The sequence below is a fragment of the Phyllobates terribilis genome, unplaced genomic scaffold (genome assembly GCF_046119375.1).
Source record: "Phyllobates terribilis strain yellow unplaced genomic scaffold, ASM4611937v1 Scaffold_7__3_contigs__length_470593459, whole genome shotgun sequence".
NCBI classification, from domain to species: domain Eukaryota; kingdom Metazoa; phylum Chordata; class Amphibia; order Anura; family Dendrobatidae; genus Phyllobates; species Phyllobates terribilis.
In genome coordinates this window covers 39,728,628-39,750,399 of record NW_027362767.1, presented here as the reverse complement: position 1 = coordinate 39,750,399, position 21,772 = coordinate 39,728,628, and the positions used below count along the sequence as shown (strand labels likewise).

At 47.9% G+C, this 21,772-nt stretch overlaps 1 protein-coding gene across 2 annotated transcripts in view; it reads left to right on the top strand.

Annotated features, from left to right (window-relative positions):
- DYNC1H1 (dynein cytoplasmic 1 heavy chain 1) overlaps positions 1-17,355 on the top strand; it is a 34,848-nt gene extending 17,493 nt beyond the window's left edge. Inside the window, exons 39-76 of one of the 2 annotated variants that reach the window (XM_073638399.1) lie at positions 99-220; positions 331-496; positions 576-739; positions 834-963; positions 1,049-1,182; positions 1,939-2,053; positions 2,134-2,295; positions 2,378-2,592; positions 2,682-2,886; positions 3,192-3,365; positions 3,512-3,631; positions 3,741-3,861; positions 5,992-6,187; positions 7,826-7,943; positions 8,068-8,283; positions 8,356-8,568; positions 8,649-8,776; positions 8,847-9,000; positions 9,089-9,235; positions 9,607-9,757; positions 9,847-10,100; positions 10,190-10,324; positions 10,458-10,552; positions 10,670-10,844; positions 10,936-11,011; positions 11,656-11,816; positions 11,906-12,017; positions 12,123-12,183; positions 12,885-13,122; positions 13,200-13,370; positions 13,774-13,991; positions 14,149-14,252; positions 15,443-15,654; positions 15,740-15,893; positions 16,057-16,199; positions 16,274-16,442; positions 16,685-16,812; positions 16,931-17,355. In XM_073638399.1, the coding sequence (XP_073494500.1) occupies positions 99-220; positions 331-496; positions 576-739; positions 834-963; positions 1,049-1,182; positions 1,939-2,053; positions 2,134-2,295; positions 2,378-2,592; positions 2,682-2,886; positions 3,192-3,365; positions 3,512-3,631; positions 3,741-3,861; positions 5,992-6,187; positions 7,826-7,943; positions 8,068-8,283; positions 8,356-8,568; positions 8,649-8,776; positions 8,847-9,000; positions 9,089-9,235; positions 9,607-9,757; positions 9,847-10,100; positions 10,190-10,324; positions 10,458-10,552; positions 10,670-10,844; positions 10,936-11,011; positions 11,656-11,816; positions 11,906-12,017; positions 12,123-12,183; positions 12,885-13,122; positions 13,200-13,370; positions 13,774-13,991; positions 14,149-14,252; positions 15,443-15,654; positions 15,740-15,893; positions 16,057-16,199; positions 16,274-16,442; positions 16,685-16,812; positions 16,931-17,059 (5,886 nt within the window). In that variant the 3' untranslated portion in view covers positions 17,060-17,355. Of the gene's footprint in view, positions 1-98; positions 221-330; positions 497-575; positions 740-833; positions 964-1,048; positions 1,183-1,938; positions 2,054-2,133; positions 2,296-2,377; positions 2,593-2,681; positions 2,887-3,191; positions 3,366-3,511; positions 3,632-3,740; positions 3,862-5,474; positions 5,671-5,991; positions 6,188-7,825; positions 7,944-8,067; positions 8,284-8,355; positions 8,569-8,648; positions 8,777-8,846; positions 9,001-9,088; positions 9,236-9,606; positions 9,758-9,846; positions 10,101-10,189; positions 10,325-10,457; positions 10,553-10,669; positions 10,845-10,935; positions 11,012-11,655; positions 11,817-11,905; positions 12,018-12,122; positions 12,184-12,884; positions 13,123-13,199; positions 13,371-13,773; positions 13,992-14,148; positions 14,253-15,442; positions 15,655-15,739; positions 15,894-16,056; positions 16,200-16,273; positions 16,443-16,684; positions 16,813-16,930 lie in introns of both variants that reach the window. The other variant, XM_073638398.1, reaches the window with a different exon arrangement.
- Positions 17,356-21,772: the final 4,417 nt, after the last annotated feature.

Sequence of the window (21,772 nt, the reverse complement as noted above, 5' to 3'; positions counted from 1 at the left end):
CTTATATCATGCATAGAAGCCTCTTGTAGGGTTGAGGCTTCTATATTGCTGGCACCAGCCATGATGATCTGACTTTATATGGCGTCTTATTTGCACAGATGGTGGAACACGGAGGTTTCTACAGGACCTCGGATCAAACCTGGGTCAAACTGGAAAGAATTCAGTTTGTAGGCGCTTGCAATCCTCCTACTGATCCTGGAAGAAAGCCGCTGTCTCACAGGTAGGGAGCAGTATTGCCATTTTCTGCTCCTCCTTTATCAGTTTGGTATGGGGGTCACTTTAATGCCAGTTCTTACACTGGCGTCACCAGAGTGATCTTCCATCATCTAGGTTCTTGCGCCACGTCCCTGTGGTGTACGTGGACTATCCAGGACCCGCATCATTGACCCAGATCTATGGCACCTTCAACCGCGCAATGCTGAGGCTCATTCCGTCGCTGCGCACGTACGCAGAGCCGCTGACCGCCGCCATGGTTGAGTTTTACACAATGTCCCAGGTAAGTGATGTATAATAATCGGGGTCTTTTCGGCCCATATTTCCATGTAGTCGCCCTGCCTCATTACTTGTGATTGCAGGAGCGATTTACTCAGGACACGCAGCCCCACTACATCTACTCCCCCCGTGAAATGACGCGGTGGGTGAGAGGCATTTTTGAAGCCTTGCGGCCACTCGAGACCCTGCCTGTGGAAGGACTGATCAGAATTTGGGCCCATGAAGCTCTTCGCCTCTTCCAGGACAGGTGAGCTTGCACTTTATGGCTGCCGGCAACGTGATCGCTCTCCGCATTCAGTGCCGGGCTACATCTGTCTTTGCTCTTATCTTTATTACGTCAGACTCGTGGAAGATGAAGAGAGACGCTGGACCGATGAGAATATTGACATGGTCGCCCTGAAGCACTTCCCCAATGTGGAGAAAGAGAAGGCATTAAACCGGCCCATCCTGTACAGCAACTGGTTGTCCAAGGTATTCCTGGATGACACACCGCTCGGGACGGAGCTCGTTACATGGCTTTGATCATCCACACGCTAAATCTCCGCCGTTCTTGCAGGATTACATTCCCGTGGACCAGGAGGAGCTGAGAGACTACGTCAAGGCTCGCCTGAAAGTCTTCTACGAGGAAGAACTGGATGTACCTCTCGTACTGTTCAATGAAGTCCTGGACCACGTCCTCAGGATTGACAGGTAAAGTCACTCCACCATCAGGAGGATGGAGGTGCTGCTGACATGGCTTCTGGTGTCCGTCAGCCGCTTGTCAGATCTTGATTACGCCCATAGGTGGATTATAATGAGGGCAATCTGGGCTACCGCCCAGGGCTCCGGGCGGCCCATGGCCAGATTGCCCTCATAATATCTGGGCGCCAATGCGGCAGAGGCGGGGGGCCCCTGGACCGCCCCCCCCCCCAGCAGCTGTGCACGGCAGCCGGGCCAGCACTGCACCTGTTAACTTCCCTGTGTGCTGGCCCGGCCGTGTCACAGGAGACACGGCCCTGTGCAAGGCCGTGTCTGCTAGCATGACGTCAGTGTGCACTGCTGCACCGGAAAGGAGCTGGATGACTGGAGCCGAGCCGGGGGATGGTGAGTGAGTGAAGGCAGATATCATTGTGTGATGTCTTTTTATATGTATTTTTGTGTTTCAAATGTGTGTATGTATGTATATGTTTGTGTGTGTGTGCGTGACTGCGTGCGGCCTCCCGCTGTGTATAGATGGCGGCGTGCGGCCTCCCGCTGTGTATAGATGGCGCCGGGGGGCCTCTCCTTCTAAACTGCCCGGGGCCCTTGCTACTCTTAATCCACCCCTCATTATGCCCATCGGTATTGTGGCACCTCCGACTTGGGTGTTTGAAAATTAAAGGCGCTGATGTAACATCTGTTGGCCGGCCGCCCGCCCAGAAATAGGACATGTGCACTATTACAGATCGCATTTTTCTTCCTCTTCAGAATTTTCCGCCAGCCTCAGGGTCACTTGCTTCTCATTGGAGTAAGTGGAGCCGGGAAGACCACGCTGTCGCGTTTTGTCGCCTGGATGAACGGTCTGAGCGTCTACCAGATTAAGGTCTGTGTCTGTCTCGCTCGGGTGGCGATGTCTCTTCCCGTAGTTTCCATTCACAGTCTTTTCTCCTTCCGTCGATGTAGGTTCACAGGAAATACACCGGGGAGGACTTTGATGAAGATCTTCGGACTGTGCTGAGACGCTCGGGCTGCAAAAATGAGAAGATAGCCTTCATCATGGATGAGTCCAACGTCCTGGATTCCGGGTTCCTGGAGCGGATGAACACTTTGTTGGCCAACGGAGAGGTAAAGTCAGTGTGTGAGGTTGTGTGTGGCTGGGAATTCTGGACACGTGGGTGCTCACTGCCTGCGCTTCTTATTTCTGTAGGTTCCCGGCTTGTTTGAAGGTGATGAATATTCCACGCTGATGACACAATGTAAGGAGGGAGCCCAGAAGGAAGGACTCATGCTGGACTCTCACGAGGAGTTGTACAAGTGGTTCACCAGCCAGGTCATCCGCAACCTCCACGTCGTCTTCACCATGAACCCGTCCTCAGAAGGTCTGAAGGACCGAGCGGCCACCTCCCCCGCTCTGTTTAACAGGTCTGTTTGCTGCTGCTGATCCCAAGGTGCCAGGATAGGACCCACTTCTCGGATAAATGTTGATTCATCGCCTTTCCATGTATTACTAGGTGCGTGCTGAATTGGTTTGGTGACTGGTCGACGGAGGCGCTCTACCAAGTCGGAAAGGAGTTCACAAGCAAAATGGATCTTGAAAAACCGAACTACATTGTACCCGATTACATGCCTGTGGTCTACGACAAGCTACCCCAGCCTCCGACTCACAGGGAAGCCATTGTCAACGGCTGCGTGTTCGTCCACCAGACCCTTCACCAGGTAATGCTACATCCCTGCTGTTGTAGGTGTTATAGGGACCGTAGAGTCTCAGTAATGTCAGCTACTCTATTAAAAGGGGACATGCTATTATTCTTAGTCTTACCTGACAACACCCTGCTGTCCCCCTCCCGCTAGTGAGGTTGCCCTGCAGCACGGGTGTCCGCCTACTCTTATGGCTCCTTATTTGGGTCCCGAACAAGAGTCGCTCCTTATCTACAATCCTACGCATACACCCAGCAATGAAGCCGCTGATCATACAGCCGAATGTGTGAAGTTGTGTGCACTGACTGAGGCTTTACCCACAGGCCAATACCCGCCTTGCCAAGCGAGGAGGCAGAACCATGGCGATCACGCCACGTCATTACCTGGACTTCATCAACCACTATGCCGATCTGTTCAATGAGAAGCGCAGCGAGCTGGAGGAGCAGCAGATGCATCTGAACGTCGGCCTGCGAAAGATCAAAGAAACGGTTGATCAGGTGGGAAAAACCAAGACTATCCTCCCAATGGGGAAGGGGCGGCTGTGGTGGGGTGTAACATTGGGAAACCAGATTTTATTCAGAACTTGCATAATGAAGCAAGTCTGGCTGCTGATTGTAAGGTAAATCCTCTTTCTTGTCATCAGGTGGAAGAACTGCGTCGTGACCTGAGGATTAAAAGTCAGGAACTAGAAGTGAAAAACGCGGCCGCTAATGACAAGTTAAAGAAAATGGTGAAGGATCAGCAAGAGGCTGAAAAGAAAAAGGTGAGGGGTTTATTAATAATCCTGCTTAACATACGGGGGGTTTATAGTACATACATGTGTGTATTTGGAGCCCCCGAATGGATCCTCGGAATAATATGATCCTCTTCAGGTTATGAGTCAAGAAATCCAGGAGCAGCTGCACAAGCAGCAAGCAGTCATCGCCGACAAGCAGATGAGCGTGAAGGAGGATCTGGATCAGGTAGAGCCAGCCGTCATCGAGGCTCAGAACGGTACGTGGCTGCCATAGATGGGCTCTGCCGGATCACACTCATCCTGCGCAGATACCAGACTAGAACCGTGCAGAATAGGCAGGAACGTGCGGACCTGAAATACCAGGTAGCACTATGGCTTCATGTAAATGCGGAGGGATATTCACCTTCCCATATGACAACACTAAAGAGATGAAGCTTCTTCTTGAAAGGGCTAAAATTAAATCTTTATTAAACGTAAAAAAATAAATAAAAAAAAAAATGTAAAGAAATACAATGTGTATTCATATATAAATACAATAAGGCGGGGTACAAGTACAGGAAAAGAAATGGTGGGTATACGTGGATATAAAACTTATGTACTGCACTGCTAAATCTAAGGTCCAGACCAAACTTAAAATACATACGATTTACTTAATAGGACCCCCTATGTATTTTACGTTTGGTCTGGACCTTAGATTTAGCAGTGCAGTACATAAGTTTATATCTAGGTATACACGCCATCTTTTCTTGTACTTGTACCCCATCTTTTTGTATATTTTGCATTTATATATGAATACATATTGTATTCCTTTTTAGATGTTTTAAGTTTAATAAAGATTTAATTTTAGCCGTTTCAAGAAAAAGCTTCATCTCTTTAATATTGGAATCTGATATGCTTTTTTCAGGCCTAATGAGGGGAGTCTGAGGTTATTGGTGAAGTTCCCAAATGACAAATCAACTAAAAATGTGCTGCCATTGATCAGTGTAGAGGTACTGCACCCCTATACCATCCGCTGATACATGGTCACTGGGAGTTGAGCGGCGCAGATGATGGCATGCATGGAGATGAGCGAATCGATCCACATTAATTTAGTGGCCATGTCCAGCATTCAGTGGCCACAGGATGGGAGCCCCTACGTACCTTCTGCATCCCCTGCGCCTCCTGATGTTTTGGCCCAATGCGATGCCATTATTGTAGCCGAATGCTCCCACGACATTGTAGGGAGATGCCGGCAGGTAGGAGGAGGATGTACACAGGGCTCTTGTCCGGGGTCCTGCAAATCAATTTGCTCATGGAAGATGCAATGTCATCAGTGCTGCTCACCTCCTGATGACAGAGGGTACTTATAAATGAAAGCATTAATCAATCAAAAATTCTGCAAAGGATGAGCTTTTTTTTTTTTGCAGAGCTATTATACGAGAGGTATGAGGTACCATAGATGTGCAGGTGGCTCCTTGCAGCTATTGAAGGGGCTTCCTGACCCCGAGCGTTGCCTTCCTACACCCTACACATTTCCTGCCTTCCTACACATTCTTAATACTCAGATATCATCTGCAGTTACATAAGGCAGATCGGGGGGCCGCATGTCCGGAATTGGGTTGGGGGACGGCATCGCTGGGGCCTCTATAGGCTGCTGTGAGTGCAGATACAGAACGTTGTTGTCACCTGAACTCACAGATGGAGAAAAAACAGAAAATTTATCTGAATGTTGTATGATGTGACCGAAATGACTTCTCTAATCAGATTTCCACACTTTCTTTCTTTCCCCCCTCCGTGTGTTTTTCGTCTCCACTTTTTTTTTTTTTTTTTTTTTTTTTTTTTTTCTTTCTCTCTTTTCTGTCCATTTTGATTGTCTTTGATCCCGGCATAGCTGTAAAATCTATAAAGAAGCAGCATCTGGTGGAAGTCCGTTCTATGGCTAATCCTCCAGCAGCAGTGAAGCTGGCCCTAGAGTCCATCTGTCTGCTGCTGGGCGAGAGTACAACGGACTGGAAGCAGATCCGCTCCATCATAATGAGGGAAAACTTCATTCCAACTATTGTAAACTTTTCCGCTGAAGAGATCAGGTGAATGGATAAGATCAGAGCCGCTGCTGCCGAGGACGGAGAAAGAAATCGGTCATAGAGGTCGCAGGACACAAAATATGACTACAACTCCCAGCATGCACAGTCTACTTTAATAGTCATCGCATGGTAAACGCCCCCACTCAGTCGAACAACTTCTCCCAGTCAGTTGGGCGTCTTCCCTGTATCCCATAGGAGTTGTAATCCTTCTGGTATAGGGCAGTTTATATGGTCCCTGACGTGGATTTCTTTCAGTCCTCCGCAGCGGCTGTTCTCCGTACTAACCCTGCACGAGCGTTAACCCTGTTTTCACCCTCCTAATAGCGGTGAGCTCTATAAAGAGGCAGCACCTTGTTGAAGTAAAGGCAATGGGCAACCCGCCGGCCGCAGTAAAACTGGCCCTAGAGTCGATCTGTCTCCTCCTGGGAGAGGAGACGACTGACTGGAGAAAGATCAGAACAGTTTTTCTCAGGGATAATTTCATCGGCAACATTATCAACCTAAACCCCGGAGATCTCAGGTATTTCTCCTGCTGTGCGCTCTGTCCTGCCGCTGGACAGCGGGATCCCACTCGCTCTCTAAAGCTCCAGCTTCTGTCTCCGCCTGTCGTCTACTACAGCAGCAGCAGCAGCAGGCGCCTCTGTTCTCCATCCCTTTTTTGTGCTGTCTCTTTAAATCCCATTGCATTCCTGCTGTACTGAAGAACTATCCTCGGTCATCCTCAAGGAACGTGACTACTCTATGCTGCACGTGGCCGTGGCATCCTAATGTCTGGCCAGATCGTCTGCAGACGCTGATTACACCATCATAGTGTTTAGACCATGGCGGCCCGTGTAGTCCACATTGCATAGAGAACAGGCGGCTAATGTCAATGTGCAATTTACTTGGACGTCTAACTCCAAGTGATCAGCCATGCCTGCGGGCTATGGGGTCAGTGAGATTATAGGCTGTGCCCCTAGAGTACCAACCCGGGTCTGCGTCACCCCAATATAACACCCGAAGTATTGGTAGATGGCCGCAGCTTTGTCACCCACTTTTTACAACCCTAAATTTTCATATTTTGTAAAAACTTTCTTTGGCCACATTAGATGTTATACCTGGGAGTCATGACTACAACTACTAACCAGGATTTCTTGACGTTGCAAAGTTCTACATGAAATCACTTGTCAAAGATTGTCCGCAGCTATCACTAGGGGGAGCTCCCTGTATACAGACATGCATAAGATCCTGTCTGCAGCCACCACTAGGGGAGCTCCCTATATACAGACATGCATAAGATCCTGTCTGCAGCCACCACTAGGGGAGCTCCCTATATACAGACATGCATAAGATCCTGTCTGCAGCCACCACTAGGGGGAGCTCCCTGTATACAGACATGCATAAGATCCTGTCTGCAGCTACCACTAGGGGGAGCTCCCTGTATACAGGATAAGATCCTGTCTGCAACCACCACTAGGGGGAGCTCCCTGTATACAGACATGCATAAGATCCCGTTTGCCGCCACCACTAGGGGGAGCTCCCTGTATACAGACATGCATGAGATCCTGTCTGCAGCCGCCACTAGGGGGAGCTCCCTGTATACAGAGATACATAAGATCCTGTCTGCAGCCGCCACTTGGGGGAGCTCCCTGTATACAGACATGCATAAGATCCTTTCTGCAGCCACCACTAGGGGGAGCTCCCTGTATACACACATGCATAAGATCCTGTCTGCAGCCATCACTAGGGGGAGCTCACTGTATACAGGGATACGGGATAAGATCCCGTCTGCTGCCACCACTAGGGAGAGCTCCCTGTATACACACATGCATAAGATCCTGTCTGCAACCACCACTAGGGGGAGCTCCCTATATACAGACATGCATAAATCCCGATTGCAGCCACCACTAGGGGGCGCTCCCTGTATACAGACATGCACGAGATCCTGTCTGCAGCCGCCACTAGGGGGAGCTCCCTGTATACAGACATGCATAAGATCCTATATCCCAATCTTCTGATACTCCATCTGCCCCTAGTGGTGGCTGCAGGTCATTTGAATTTTATAATTTAACCCTTTTTATGTAGAGGTGTTGGGACATAATGAATAGGTGCAGAATTTGTATTGTCTGATCTTATGTGCAGAATTTCCGGTGTCTGATGCAATCTTCTGTTCCTCTAGTGACGCCATCCGGGAGAAGATGAAGAAGAACTATTTATCAAATCCCAGTTACAATTATGAGATTGTGAACCGCGCCTCCCTGGCCTGCGGGCCTATGGTGAAGTGGGCAATCGCTCAGGTAAGCTGAGGCTGCCAGGGTCCTGTACTGGGACTGTATGACCGGTGGCGCCTCTGTGCTGCCCCCACAGTCCAACCGCTCTCATTACCACATCCCTGAATCCCTTTTTTTTTTCATTTATCAGTTAAACTATGCCGACATGCTGAAACGCGTGGAGCCCCTGAGAAACGAGCTGCAGAAACTGGAAGACGACGCCAAAGACAACCAGCAAAAAGCCAACGAAGTGGAGCAAATGATCCGAGACCTCGAGGCCAGCATCGCCCGCTACAAGGAGGAGTACGCCGTGCTAATCTCTGAGGCTCAGGCCATCAAGGCCGACTTGGCGGCAGTGGAAGCAAAGGTTTAAAAATAAATAACTAAGACTGCCGAGGAATGCTTGGAGTTGTAGTGCCTGACACTATTGTCATTACAGGTGAACCGCAGCACTGCTCTTCTGAAGAGTTTATCGGCAGAGCGAGATCGCTGGGAGAAGACCAGTGAGACCTTCAAGAACCAGATGTCCACCATCGCCGGCGACTGCTTGCTGTCTGCGGCTTTCATTGCCTATGCCGGGTACTTTGATCAGCAGATGCGGCAGAACTTGTTCACCACGTGGTCCCATCACTTGCAGCAGGCCAATGTCCAGGTAAACGGCCTATTCCTTCTCTCCTTTCCCCATTAGCAGATCCTCTATTGTCTCCGGTAACACGATTGTCGTCTGTCCAGTTCCGCACAGACATCGCCAGGACTGAATACCTGTCCAATGCCGATGAGCGGCTCCGCTGGCAGGCCAGCTCCTTACCTGCGGACGACCTGTGCACCGAAAACGCCATCATGCTGAAGCGGTTCAACAGGTAAGTGCACGTGTGAATGAGCCTGACTGCAGCAGATCTGAGTGCAGGCGTGACATCTGCTCCTCTGTAGGTATCCCCTGATCATCGATCCCTCCGGACAAGCCACAGAGTTCATCATGAATGAGTACAAGGATCGGAAGATCACCCGCACCAGCTTCTTGGATGATGCCTTTAGGAAGAACTTGGAAAGTGCTCTCCGGTTTGGTAATCCTCTGCTTGTCCAGGTGAGTGAGTGCCCAGCACCAGAGATTCGGGGTTGTGTTTGGGTCCCAGAGAGAGTAAAGTTATAAAGGCCTCGTGGTCTCTTCTCAGGACGTGGAAAGCTACGATCCCATCCTGAACCCTGTGCTGAATCGTGAGGTCCGCAGAACCGGAGGCAGAGTGCTCATTACTCTCGGGGATCAGGACATTGACTTGTCGCCGTCATTTGTCATCTTCCTTTCTACCAGAGACCCCACGGTAGGTGCCGTCAATTTGATGTACCCAGGGACATTTACTATTGCATTGATCACAGATTTTGTCAGGAACCCTGGAAAATGGAATTGACATTTGCCCTGCTGGGGCCATTGACTTGATTGATGCAGACAGTCACGTTGTTGTGTTGGACATTTTCGGCTCTATCCACCTATTTGAGGTGGGCACTAAGACATTTGACTTCGTCCTGATGCCCACCTCAAGTAGATGGTGACAAATAATGTGCAATATCAATAGACCAGACGGACTGAAAACGCACCAAGACGGCGATGAGTTTGGCATGTTTGGTTTGCACTAGATGTTGTAGTAAATCTCCCTCTTTTCCCGCACGGCGGTGACATTTTCTTTCGTCTTAGGTCGAGTTCCCGCCAGATCTTTGCTCTCGAGTGACATTTGTAAACTTCACCGTGACTCGCAGCAGCCTGCAGAGCCAGTGTCTGAACGAAGTCCTGAAGGCAGAAAGGCCCGATGTGGACGAGAAACGATCCGATCTCCTGAAACTGCAGGGTAAGTGTCCACGGAGCCCCCATGTTCACCTCACGGTCTATGATGTCCGCGGCGTCCATGAGAATCTGACGACCTCTACGCTATTGTAGGCGAGTTCCAGCTCCGCTTGCGTCAGCTGGAGAAGTCTCTGCTTCAGGCCCTGAATGAAGTGAAAGGTCGCATCCTGGACGACGACACCATCATCACCACATTGGAGAACCTGAAAAAAGAGGCGGCGGAGGTCACCCGAAAAGTGGAGGAAACAGATATCGTCATGCAGGAGGTGGAGACGGTGTCTCAGCAGTACCTGCCCCTGTCTACGGCGTGTAGCAGCATCTACTTCACCATGGAGTCCCTGAAACAAGTAATATGACCATGGCCGCCATCGGGTAGAACTGTCCCGTGCGGACCCACAGATCCATTCTCATGCCTTGTGTGTTTGCTCCTGTTCAGATTCACTTCCTGTACCAGTACTCGCTGCAGTTCTTCCTCGATATCTACCATACAGTGCTGTACGAGAACGGCAACCTGAAGAACACCACAGACCACACTCAGCGGCTCTCTGTTATCACCAAGGACCTCTTCCAGGTATGATATGGGGGAGTAAATGCGAGACATGACCGCTCCCCCACAGATTCTCTGATCACATCTGACCTTTTTCTGACCACGTGTCGTCCCTGTGCCTTTATGCTGCAGATTACAACCTTCTAACTCTTTGTAGGTGGCTTTTAACCGCGTGGCTCGCGGAATGCTCCATCAGGACCACATAACCTTCGCCATGCTGCTGGCGAGGATCAAGCTGAAGGGGGCTATTGGGTAACTATCACACAGAATGGCAGCACTGCATGCAGACACAGCATATACTGTGGGGTCAGTGAGCGGCCGCTCGTTCTCTCAATGCTACTGCACTGTTTCATGGTGTCCCGTTTGCAGGGAGCCGACCTACGATCACGAGTTCCAGCATTTCCTCAGAGGCAAAGAGATCGTCCTCGGCTCTTCATCCGTACCCAAGATAAGCGGTCTGACCGAGGAGCAGGTGGAGGCCATGATAAGGCTCGCTAATCTGAACGCCTTCAGGGACGTAATGTCCAAGGTTGAAGCCGATGATGTAAGTGGTCTTGGGTATTATGGGTGATGGTTGTCCGGTCCTGGACGTGGGAGGGAGTCCGGATCTCAATGGACTTTGTGTCTCTTTGCAGCAGTTCTGCATTTGGCTGGAGAGCAGTTCTCCTGAACAGACCGTCCCATATATATGGAACGAGGAGAAGCCTGCAAGTACGTACCGGAGGAGGGGCATGCCGGGAAGTTAAAATTGGGGGCTCCATCTTTTTGTGATGAGGGTCTAGTCTATGCATATAAAAAAAAAAGTGCAATTTTTTTTTTTTCTGAGCACTAAAAATAATGGCTACAACATGAGACTGTGCAGGACTAACCTTTCACAGCGGAGCTTCTGTTGCAGTCGTATTCATTGTTCAATTACTGCTCTAACACCATGCGAGCGCCACGATCATCAATCTATCGTGATACTACAACTCCCAGCATTCCCAGACGTTTGGAGTTGCTGTGCTGAAAGGTGTCTGATCCCTAATCTAGGATCTAACCAGTCCTGAGTTGGTGTGACCATAGGCTGATACCTTTTTCCTGCGCTGATACACTGCAGCAAACAGGACGGGGCAGAGTGTTGTGCTTTCGTTCTAATGCTTCATTGTAGCTAAACTTCAGCTCTAAAACTAACTAGTTTTTGTGTATTTTTTTTAGTCCCTCCATGTAAGCAGCGATCTTTCCATCACTTCTCGGTATATAGGAGCGTTGCGTTCGTTCACGTGTAGCTTCTTCTATCGAATTACTGCACAGGGCGATGGGACTGTGGATTAATCGGCCTGAATGCGTTTTCTATTTTCCGCTGCTTCGCTTTTCAGCGCCTATCGGCCAAGCCGTGCACCGCCTGCTCCTGATCCAGGCCTTCCGTCCTGACCGCCTGCTGGCCATGGCGCACGTCTTCATCTCCACCATCCTCGGGGACAGCTTCATGTCGGTCATCGATCAGCCCTTGGACCTGGCGCATATCGTGGACACGGAGGTAACGCTGGGCCGTGTACACACTGGGACTTGCACAGCGTTATGGAGGTTGTTGTATGTTCGATCCTATTGGGTTTCTATTCACTGCAGGTTAAACCAAACACTCCGGTGCTGATGTGCTCCGTCCCCGGCTACGACGCCAGCAGCCGTGTGGAGGATCTGGCAGCTGAACAGAACACTCAGACCACATCCATTGCTATTGGTTTGTGCCCCTTCTAGTTGTAGGGGGTTTCTCTTATATATATATGGTCTCCTCTGGAAGGTTCGGGTTTGTCTTGAGCTAAATCCAGAACTTTTGCTCTTGCAGGTTCTGCTGAAGGTTTCAGTCAGGCTGAGAAGGCCATTAATACAGCGGTGAGGTCTGGAAGGTGAGGACGTTCTGGAGGTGGGGGTGGCGGATCCTTAATTTAAAGGGATATTCCCCACTTATAAGGTTGTGTCGTGATCAGTGGTTTCACTTCTGGGCCCCCTATTAATCTTGTGAATGATGGTACCACTACACAATAGGGTAACCAGGGACGCTGCAGCATGTAATGGGGGGCTGTGATGCGATTTGCCTGTTGGGTGAAAATAGCTTTATCTCCTCTTAAAAATCTGCCAAAAGAGGAGAATTTTACACCTGACTTAGCTTTAATTGTAACGATCCCTCAGCTGTGTGAGCCAGGACTAGGTTCTTTTCATCTACATTGGATGAATATTACCTGGAGTAAGATATTGATGGACTCATTTACTGTCAGAACCCTTACTGATGGGGCTGAGATGCAGTACCAGACATAACCATAGCTTTGTGGATGGCGCTGCGATTGTAAAGGGGTTATCCAGTGATGCTCACTGCCGACTGTAGTCTTCCTGTCAGGTGGGTGCAGGAACAATTTAATCAATGCCGCTCATCTGATGCAGAAATGAGCTGTGCTGGAAAATGAGGATTTTTGGTACTTTCCATAAAATCCCTTTCCCGTAGCCTTGAGGCGTCTGAAGAACCCTTGGTGTGATGCAATGTTTAGTGTGAGGCTGCGGCCCCTGTGCCGGTCCTGTCTGACCAGACGGCGATCTGCCTCCATCCCTGCAGGTGGGTGATGCTGAAGAACGTGCACTTGGCCCCCGGGTGGCTCATGCAGCTGGAGAAGAAACTTCATTCCCTGCAGCCGCACTCGTCCTTCCGCCTCTTCCTAACAATGGAGATTAATCCAAAGGTGCCGGTGAATCTGCTCCGAGCCGGACGGATCTTTGTGTTTGAACCTCCTCCTGGCGTGAAGGCCAACATGCTGCGGACGTTCAGTAGCATCCCGGTGTCCAGGATCTGTAAGGTGGGGGCTATGATCCAGTAGCTGGTACCTGGCAGTACGGTGCGGACCCTCATCCTACTCTGTTCCCATCTCTGTAGTCTCCCAATGAGCGCGCTCGCCTGTATTTCCTGCTGGCTTGGTTCCACGCCATCATCCAGGAACGTCTGCGTTACGCTCCTCTGGGCTGGTCCAAAAAATATGAATTTGGGGAATCCGATCTGCGGTCGGCGTGTGACACTGTGGACACCTGGCTGGATGACACCGCAAAGGTAAGCGAGGCAGTGAAGGACTCGGGCCGTGCAATTGGCACAATCCTTTCACCCCTTGGGGGGTATGGTGGACTCGTACAAGGTCCGAAAAGTCACCGAATTCCTCTCCCCAAGTTGAGAGCATTGAGCACCGTCTCAAAGTTCTGCAACTTTCTATCCATTGCCAGTGCTGTCAATGATGGGAAGTGGTTCTGAGCTTGTACAATGTATCGGCGTACACTATTGTCCTGGAGCTTAGGACAGGCGTGACATTTGTACAGCTGCTTTTAGGTCACAAGATGAGCCCCAATGTTTCCATTCACTGACTGCTAACTGGAACCTTGAGACTTTATGGGAGAATTGATGCATGAAGTCTCATTAAGTTGCAGAACCAGACGCTGATTGCATTGGGTTCTTCTTTCAGGGCCGACAGAACATTTCCCCAGATAAGATACCGTGGTCCGCGCTGAAGACCCTCATGGCGCAGTCAATCTACGGGGGCCGAATCGATAATGACTTTGATCAGAGACTGCTGAACACCTTCCTGGAGAGGCTCTTCACCACGTCAAGTTTTGACGGGGACTTTAAACTGGCCTGTAAGGTGGATGGACACAAGGATATCCAAATGCCGGACGGCATCAGGTACTGGAGCGTGGTGGTGCTGGAGCGCGCTGGCAACAGCGCATCCTTCTCATGAATGTGCAGTTCTGTAAAGACTTCTTCCAAATTCTTTTTTTTTTTTTAGTTTTTCTGGAGACCCCAGCCTTTCTCTTCTTACCCTCTTCCCTTGTTTCTGTAGGCGTGACGAGTTTGTGCAGTGGGTGGAGATGCTGCCGGACACTCAGACGCCATCGTGGCTGGGGCTGCCGAACAACGCGGAGCGCGTCCTGCTGACCACACAGGGTAACGTGCGCTGCACTCTCATCTCTGGCTAATCTCTAACCTTCTGTCTGTCATCTGCAGCATTAACCCTTGCCATCTCCTCCACGTTCCTCACCTGTCCTGACCTGGGGTGTGTGTGATTGACGAGGGGGTCTTCCCATCTCCTCCCGACCACACATTTCCCGGCCGTTCTCATTCTTCAACAGTCTTGTATTTTCCTCATGTTTCTCTGAGCCATTAGCCTGTTGTGTCCAACATCCTCCACTGCTTCACTTCACAAACTTTTTATTTCTTTAATTTTTTTTTTTTCCCTTTGTCTATAGTAATTGCGCTCTACAAAGTCTTCACATTTTAAAGGCCACTCCTGGGAAAAAAAAAAAGTTTTAGACTCCTCTTACAAATACCAACGATGCCCGTGGGGCTCCTGTTCTTCCTCTTCCGGCTGGATGGGGATGATGGCCACTGCAGCCAATTACCGGCCTCCGCTGTGGCATGTTGCACACTGCTGGCAATTAGTGATTGGCTGCAGCGGTCACATGATTGTACAGCCAGAACTAGCAGGGGTTTGGTAAGGCGAGTGTATTTTATTGCATTTTACACCACTCAACTTTTGTGTGTGAAAAGTTATGCAAATTTTTTAATTTTACTTTTATTGCTGCAGTGTTGTCACTTGTTCTCCAGATCACTGCTTGCAGTCAGTGACCTAAATGTCATTGCTTACAAAATCCATCGTGGGCATGGATCACACACAGGCTCATTACATTAGACCTCTGATAACTGCGCCGAGGCCAATGTTTGTAATTTCGAGACTTTCATTCACTGAAGGCAAGCAGAGGACTTTAATTCACAATGTCCAAAGACTCGCAGAACTCTTCATTACAGACTGGTGGAGACATGATTTTGAGGTATAATTGATTTATCGGACCTCGAAAAATGTTTTTGGGTGCTGCCACCTAGCCAGTCGCTGCGTGTCTGTACCCATAGGGTCCATATTACAGCTGCACCCTCTCCTGGTTTAAGTTACATTGCCACATTACTCCATGGTGATCTAGATCCAGCTCTCTGGGGGGGGGTCCGCAGTCTGCAGGTCTCCCCTCCGGATGACGCCATAGTCTGATTTTATTTTCGCGTTTTTTGTTGCGTTTCTTCCCTCTTTTGAGTTTGCTTTATGTTGCCCTTCGTTGTTTTGTTCTCTCCCCCTCGTGGTTCAGGCATTGATATGATCAGTAAAATGCTGAAAATGCAAATGCTGGAGGATGAGGACGACTTGGCCTACGCCGAGACCGAGAAGAAGCAGAGGACGGACTCAACCTCTGACGGCCGCCCGTCCTGGATGAGGACGCTGCACACCACCGCCTGCAACTGGCTGAGCGTCATCCCCCAAGCCCTGAACCACCTGAAACGTACGGTGGACAACATAAAGGTGAGGACAGATGCTGACGCCGATGTACTGGAGTGACAGTGGCATAAAACCCCCCCTAAACTTCTGACACAAACTTTCCTTCCAGGATCCTCTGTTCAGGTTCTTCGAACGTGAAGTAAAAATGGGCGCGAAGTTACTGCAGGACGTGCGCCAGGATCTCACAGATGTCGTCCAAGTGTGTGAAGGAAAGAAGAAGCAGACAAACTACCTGCGCACCCTGATCAATGAGCTGGTGAAAGGTGCGGCTTATAGGGGGTGTGCAGATTGGGGTCTGGATATAGTGAGAAGCGGAAGCTCCCATTGGGGTCATCCCGGTGCTTGGTGGTCTCCACCTGGTCATGATTACCGCGACCTATTCACCTGTCCGATTCTTCTCAGTGCAATGTTTCCTCTCTCCTTCAGGGATCCTGCCTCGGAGCTGGTCTCGATTCACAGTCCCTGCAGGGATGACGGTCATCCAGTGGGTGGCAGATTTCAGTGACCGCATCAAGCAGCTGCAGAACATCTCTCAAGCGGCGGCCACCGGTGGAGCCAAAGAGCTGAAGGTTTGCGAGATCCTCGCTGCAATAGGAGGCCACCACGTCGGGGTCAGACATTGATGTCTTGTTGTCCTCCACAGAACATCCACGTGTGGATCGGCGGCTTGTTCGTCCCGGAGGCGTACATTACCGCCACCCGCCAGTACGTGGCCCAGGCGAACAGCTGGTCTCTGGAGGAGCTGTGTCTAGAAGTGAGCGTAACCACCACCCAGAACGCCGTCCTGGATGCCTATAGCTTTGGGATCACAGGTAATTTATGGCCTTTCGATGATTGTCCGCTCCATCGCTGCCGCAGCGTTACAACTTGGCATTTGTTATTGCAAAGGGGAACGACAACTCCCAGCCTGCAGATATCCTGGCACAGTGTGAGCAGTAGTTGCCCTACAGCCTACAACATGCAACCCTAAAGCTGGTGCAAAACTACAACTCCCAGCATGTTCAGGAGCCATATAACACAGCTGTATTCTAACAGATGATGGATTTTTTTTCAGGTCTGAAGCTTCAAGGAGCGACCTGTACAAATAACAAGCTGTCCCTGTCTAATGCCATCTCCACCGTGCTGGCCCTGACACAGCTGCGCTGGACCAAGCAGACCAACGCCGAGAAGAAGGCCAACGTGGTGAGTGGTCTGCGGAGCCTCCGGCTACAAGTAAAACCTGCGTCTCATCAGCGACTTCATGGGAAAGGTTCAGTCTCGTACAAGTTTTTGACGATTTTTCTTTTTTTTGCATTCCCAGGTCACACTGCCCGTCTACCTGAACTTCACCCGCGCCGACTTGATCTTCACCGTTGACTTTGAAATTGCCACCAAAGAAGACCCTCACAGCTTCTACGAGCGGGGGGTGGCTATCCTGAGCACCGAGTAATAAGTCCATCATCTGCTCACCGGCTATTACTGTTTTTTTGTGTTAATTTTGTTATGAGGGTACAAGAAAGGTATATATGAAGGATCTGGGTCATGTGATAAGACGGGGGCACAATGGGTGCCGAGGAGAAGATTAATAAAGATGGAGACTAGGAATGTTATTACTGGAAGAGGAAGGTGGTTTGTGGCGTCTGCCTGAGGTTTATAGTCAGGATGAGATTTGCACGTGAAACATTTTTGACTTGTCTAATGTGTAATTCCAAGTTTTAATCTAATAAATATATGCATTACATTAAACATGGCATCTTCTGTAAATCGGGCGCTGATGGGGCGAACGGCACATGGATGAGAGGGCGACGCACGGTCCTGGCCTGTTCTTGAGGACCAGGCTCGGCACCATAAAGCACTTTGATTCCTGCAGTCTTTAACCCTAAAGACCCAAGTAATAAAAGATAAAATAGCAATAATAAAGATTTAGAAGTCTGATTAAACAGAAAGCCAGACGTGTCCAATGCAGCAATCAGACTGTTATTATGGATGGATATTGTGCTGCCTACGGACTCCAGGTAAGTAATTTTTTGGATTCCTGGTCGTCAAAGCAATAAGAAATAAGCGATGTAAGGGATCGCTGATGCCAAAGGCTGTGGCCGCCACATCCATCCTGTAACGTCTGAGATGACACCCATGTTGCCTCTTTAGAAATCTGTTCTAGAGGAATCGAAGCCCAAGAAGCTGCTGGGGACTCAGTAGAATGAGGTTTAACAAAGTGGAGAAGCGAAGCCCTAAATGTTGTAAGAAAGAAAAAATGGTTGACCTGATCCGGTTACCCGAGGAAGATTTGCAGCGTTATGGCTTTATGTCCTTTGTTTTTTGCCCTCGTGATAAAGAAAAAAGGGCTTCTAAATTTCTGAAGATTAACTCCAGCTCATTAAGAAAAGAGGAGTCTGACAGGAAGGATGGTAGGAGAATTTCTCAGATATTTGCAGAGAAGATTTTAGGAAGGTTCCCTGGCATGGTTTTTAAAATGACAATCGTGCGTGATACCAATATGGTTTCTCTGGAAGGCGAGTCCTGCAAAATGGCCCATGTGATGGCCACGAAGAAAGCAAATGTGAATGGAGTCAAGAGGCTCAAAGTGTGGTGGCCTTAAAGGGCTTTCAGACCCAACTGGATTCCTCTGATTCCATCGTGGGATCTCTCCGTTCTCACATTTTTCACTGCCGCGAAGAATCTTAATTAGCAGTTGTCTGGAAAACTTTTCACTTACAAACAGGGCTGTGGAGTTGGAGTCAAAATTGATATAAAATGGACTGACCCCCTACAACATATAATGCATTGGGTTCCGTAGTACAATGCAGAATGTTGGAAATGTTCTCAAAAGAATTTGGGAAAGTTTATGAAATGTCCTATAAATGTCTGTTCTTGGCTTTTAGTTGAGATGAATCTGTGCGGCACTTTATGTACACGCTGACAGGTGCTGTGGAGTCGCCAGTCTGGTTTGGTTACCGACTCCACTTATAAAGGGAAGTGATTGCAGAGAAATCTTTAAAAGTATTAATCTTAAATCAATTTTTGGAGTCTCTCCTGAAGGAATTGTACAGTAAAACTCGAAGAGGAAGAGGGAACCGAATGATCGGAAAAAAGTTGTGAATACGATTTATAAATTTTGTTAGTTCTTGGCTTGTTTGAGGCTACTTCAGCAGAAAAAACACCGTCCTATCAACCAAGCTGTCAAATCAAGCCTGGAGAGAGGAGACCGTGCTGAACTGGCAGGTTCACCTAAAATGTGTTATAAAATTAGTTGCCCAGTTTATATTCTTAACTTTTTATCGCAGTAATCACTGACAAAAGAACATTCACATTAAAAATTTCAGATTTTTTTTTTGGTTTGTTTTACCCCAAAAAATATAAATGACCATTTAAGCAAAACATGGGACTTTTTTAAAAAAAAAAAAAAAAAACTTTTTAGCTTAAGACATTATTAATGTAAAATGTTTCAGGAAAACTTGTTGCCTTCTCTTACTTTCTCCATAGAAGTTTAGGAGCACTAACTGTAATCTATCTCTGTAATGTGGAAAGTCTATGTTTTACTGAAGACAGATTCTACCTGTGAACTGAAAATTTTGAGCATAAGACTTCAGTCCAGGAGAAAGAAGCGAATTCACGTGATAAACTTTGTAATATATATCTTATTTTCTATTAAATTTATTTGACAATTAAAATGACAGTTACACTTTAAAAGAACAAGAAAATGCTCTCTTTCTGTCATTAGTAGAAATTTTGGAACCCTGTGCACCATGCTAAACAAAGAAATTGTCCCAAAAAATATGAACGTACGCCACAAGATGACAAAGCGACAGCAGGTAAACAAAGGACCTGGATTCATCACTATTTTTTTTTTGTAATTTTTAAAAGGTGGAATGAAAGAATATTCATCATTTGAAACCAGAACAGGTGCAGTATTTATTTGTATGAATTGTTCCTATCTTAACGAAGATCTACTTTAAAATCAGAACCAATATTGTCCTTGTGACCATCTCTGCACCGTCGATGGGGAGGATTTGCGGTTTCTCGTCCTTGATGTATAGGTGCAAACATCTAAATTAATCAGTGGGGAAAAAAATTTATATAAGTAAACACATACCAGTATATATTAAACTTTAGCGACATGGAAAATCCTAGGCAGGGTGATAACCCTCATCATACACGTTCTGGACATTGAAGGATCGCTGATCAGTGGAGTCTCCAGGAACAGCAAATAATGGCGGATCCAAAACAGCCGAACAGTTACAGGGTGAATCTAAAGGGGAAAAAAAAAATGTAACTAAGTGGTGGTAAAATAAATGCTGCGCGCCTCAGACTGCAGAGATCAGGATTCTGTACATAAGGAACCCACAAAAAAAAATGCTGTCGAGTACACGGAGGGAAGGCAGGGAGGAGCGCTGCGCGAGGAGGAGCGTGCATCTTAATCATTGCTAATTATCTTGTACCCATTGCTGTGATAAGACAGCCAGGACACACTTATTTGTTTGGCAAAAAGGAAAGTGGGAGCATATAAAAAATTTTTGTTTAAAAAAAAGTATATTACATTTTTGATTTGTTTTTAAGAAAGATTAGCTGGTTTGTTTTATTGCACTATATAAAAGAAACCATAATCACCATTTTACAGCAGTGTGATGGCTCAGTGGTTAGCAATGTCATGTTACAGCAGTGTGATGGATCGGTGGTTAGCAATGTCATGTTACAGCAGTGTGATGGATCGGTGGTTAGCAATGTCATGTTACAGCAGTGTGATGGATCGGTGGTTAGCAATGTCATGTTACAGCAGTGTGATGGCTCAGTGGTTAGCAATGTAGTTATAGCAGTGTGATGGCTCAGTGGTTAGCAATGTAGTTATAGCAGTGTGATGGCTCAGTGGTTAGCAATGTCATGTTACAGCAGTGTGATGGATCGGTGGTTAGCAATGTCATGTTACAGCAGTGTGATGGATCGGTGGTTAGCAATGTTATGTAACAGCACTAGAACATTGGGTTTAAATCCTATTAAGGACACAATTTCCAAGGATGCTACTTTATAGAATGGACTTTAAACTATATTTTTTTGTGTTCTTTGTCAAAAGATCATTTAAATCTCTTAAAAAATCATTGCTTTTTTTACGTCTCTCAAACCTTTCAGGGGCGGCTGGGTTGGTCTATATCTTACAGTATATAGAATAAACCACCATACCCTAATTAGGACAGGTTGGTGGATCAGTGGTTATCCCTGATGGTTTACTGTACAAGTCCTATCTTCAAATCCTTCCATTGCCTTTTGTGCCTTCTTGAAACCATTAAACTAGTTCTTTGTCAAAAGGGGTATTTTCAATCTCTGATTATAAAATAGATAGATATTTTTTTAAGTCCCTTGAATAAGAGTTTGATCGCTCTCTATAGAACAGGCATTGCATTATATAGAAGACACAACCATTTCTTACTTAGGGTAGATGATGGCTCAGTGGTTAAGACAGATATTTTGCAACACTTATGTTCTGGGTTCAAATCCCACCAAGGGTGACATCTGCAATGATTTTTTTTGTGGTTATGTCTGTTTTCTACCACACTCTAAAACAAAAGACTTATAGGGGATGTGACCCCTGATGGGCGCTGTGATGTCTGTAAAGTGCTGTATAAGCAATCAATATGCTTAGTTCTTCTGATGCATAATAAATATCTCTTTGCAGACATTATTGCCCCATCAGGGCTCACATCCTATCAGTATGTCTTTGGGAGAGGAGCTGCTCATACTCTGCTCCATTCATTGTTTTTGGTACTGTCTGGGAAAGCAGCGCTCCATTATTTCCAGACAGTCCCATAGACAACGAGCATAAGTACATACATCTCCGCTCTGTTCAAGACTGGGATGGATCCAGAACACATGTGCACAAGCTCTGCCGACCGTGTCATGGAGTTTATTACGTGATGTTTTCTAGCACATGGAAGTGTCAGAAATGTCCCGCAGTGCCGGGGCCCTCGCCGGTCTCTTGTCTGAGAAGACAGAGACTAAAAGACTTTCTTCCCCTCTCCACAGATGGGTATACAGCCTGCTGTTACTGATGGGTGTTACCTTCCCATAGGTTAGCTCACAGCAGCATGGTAGTCTTGTTACTTTACATTGCTGGGGTCATTGGTTCAGCTTTAACCAAGAACAATGAGATTCCACCTCTCAGACAAAACGT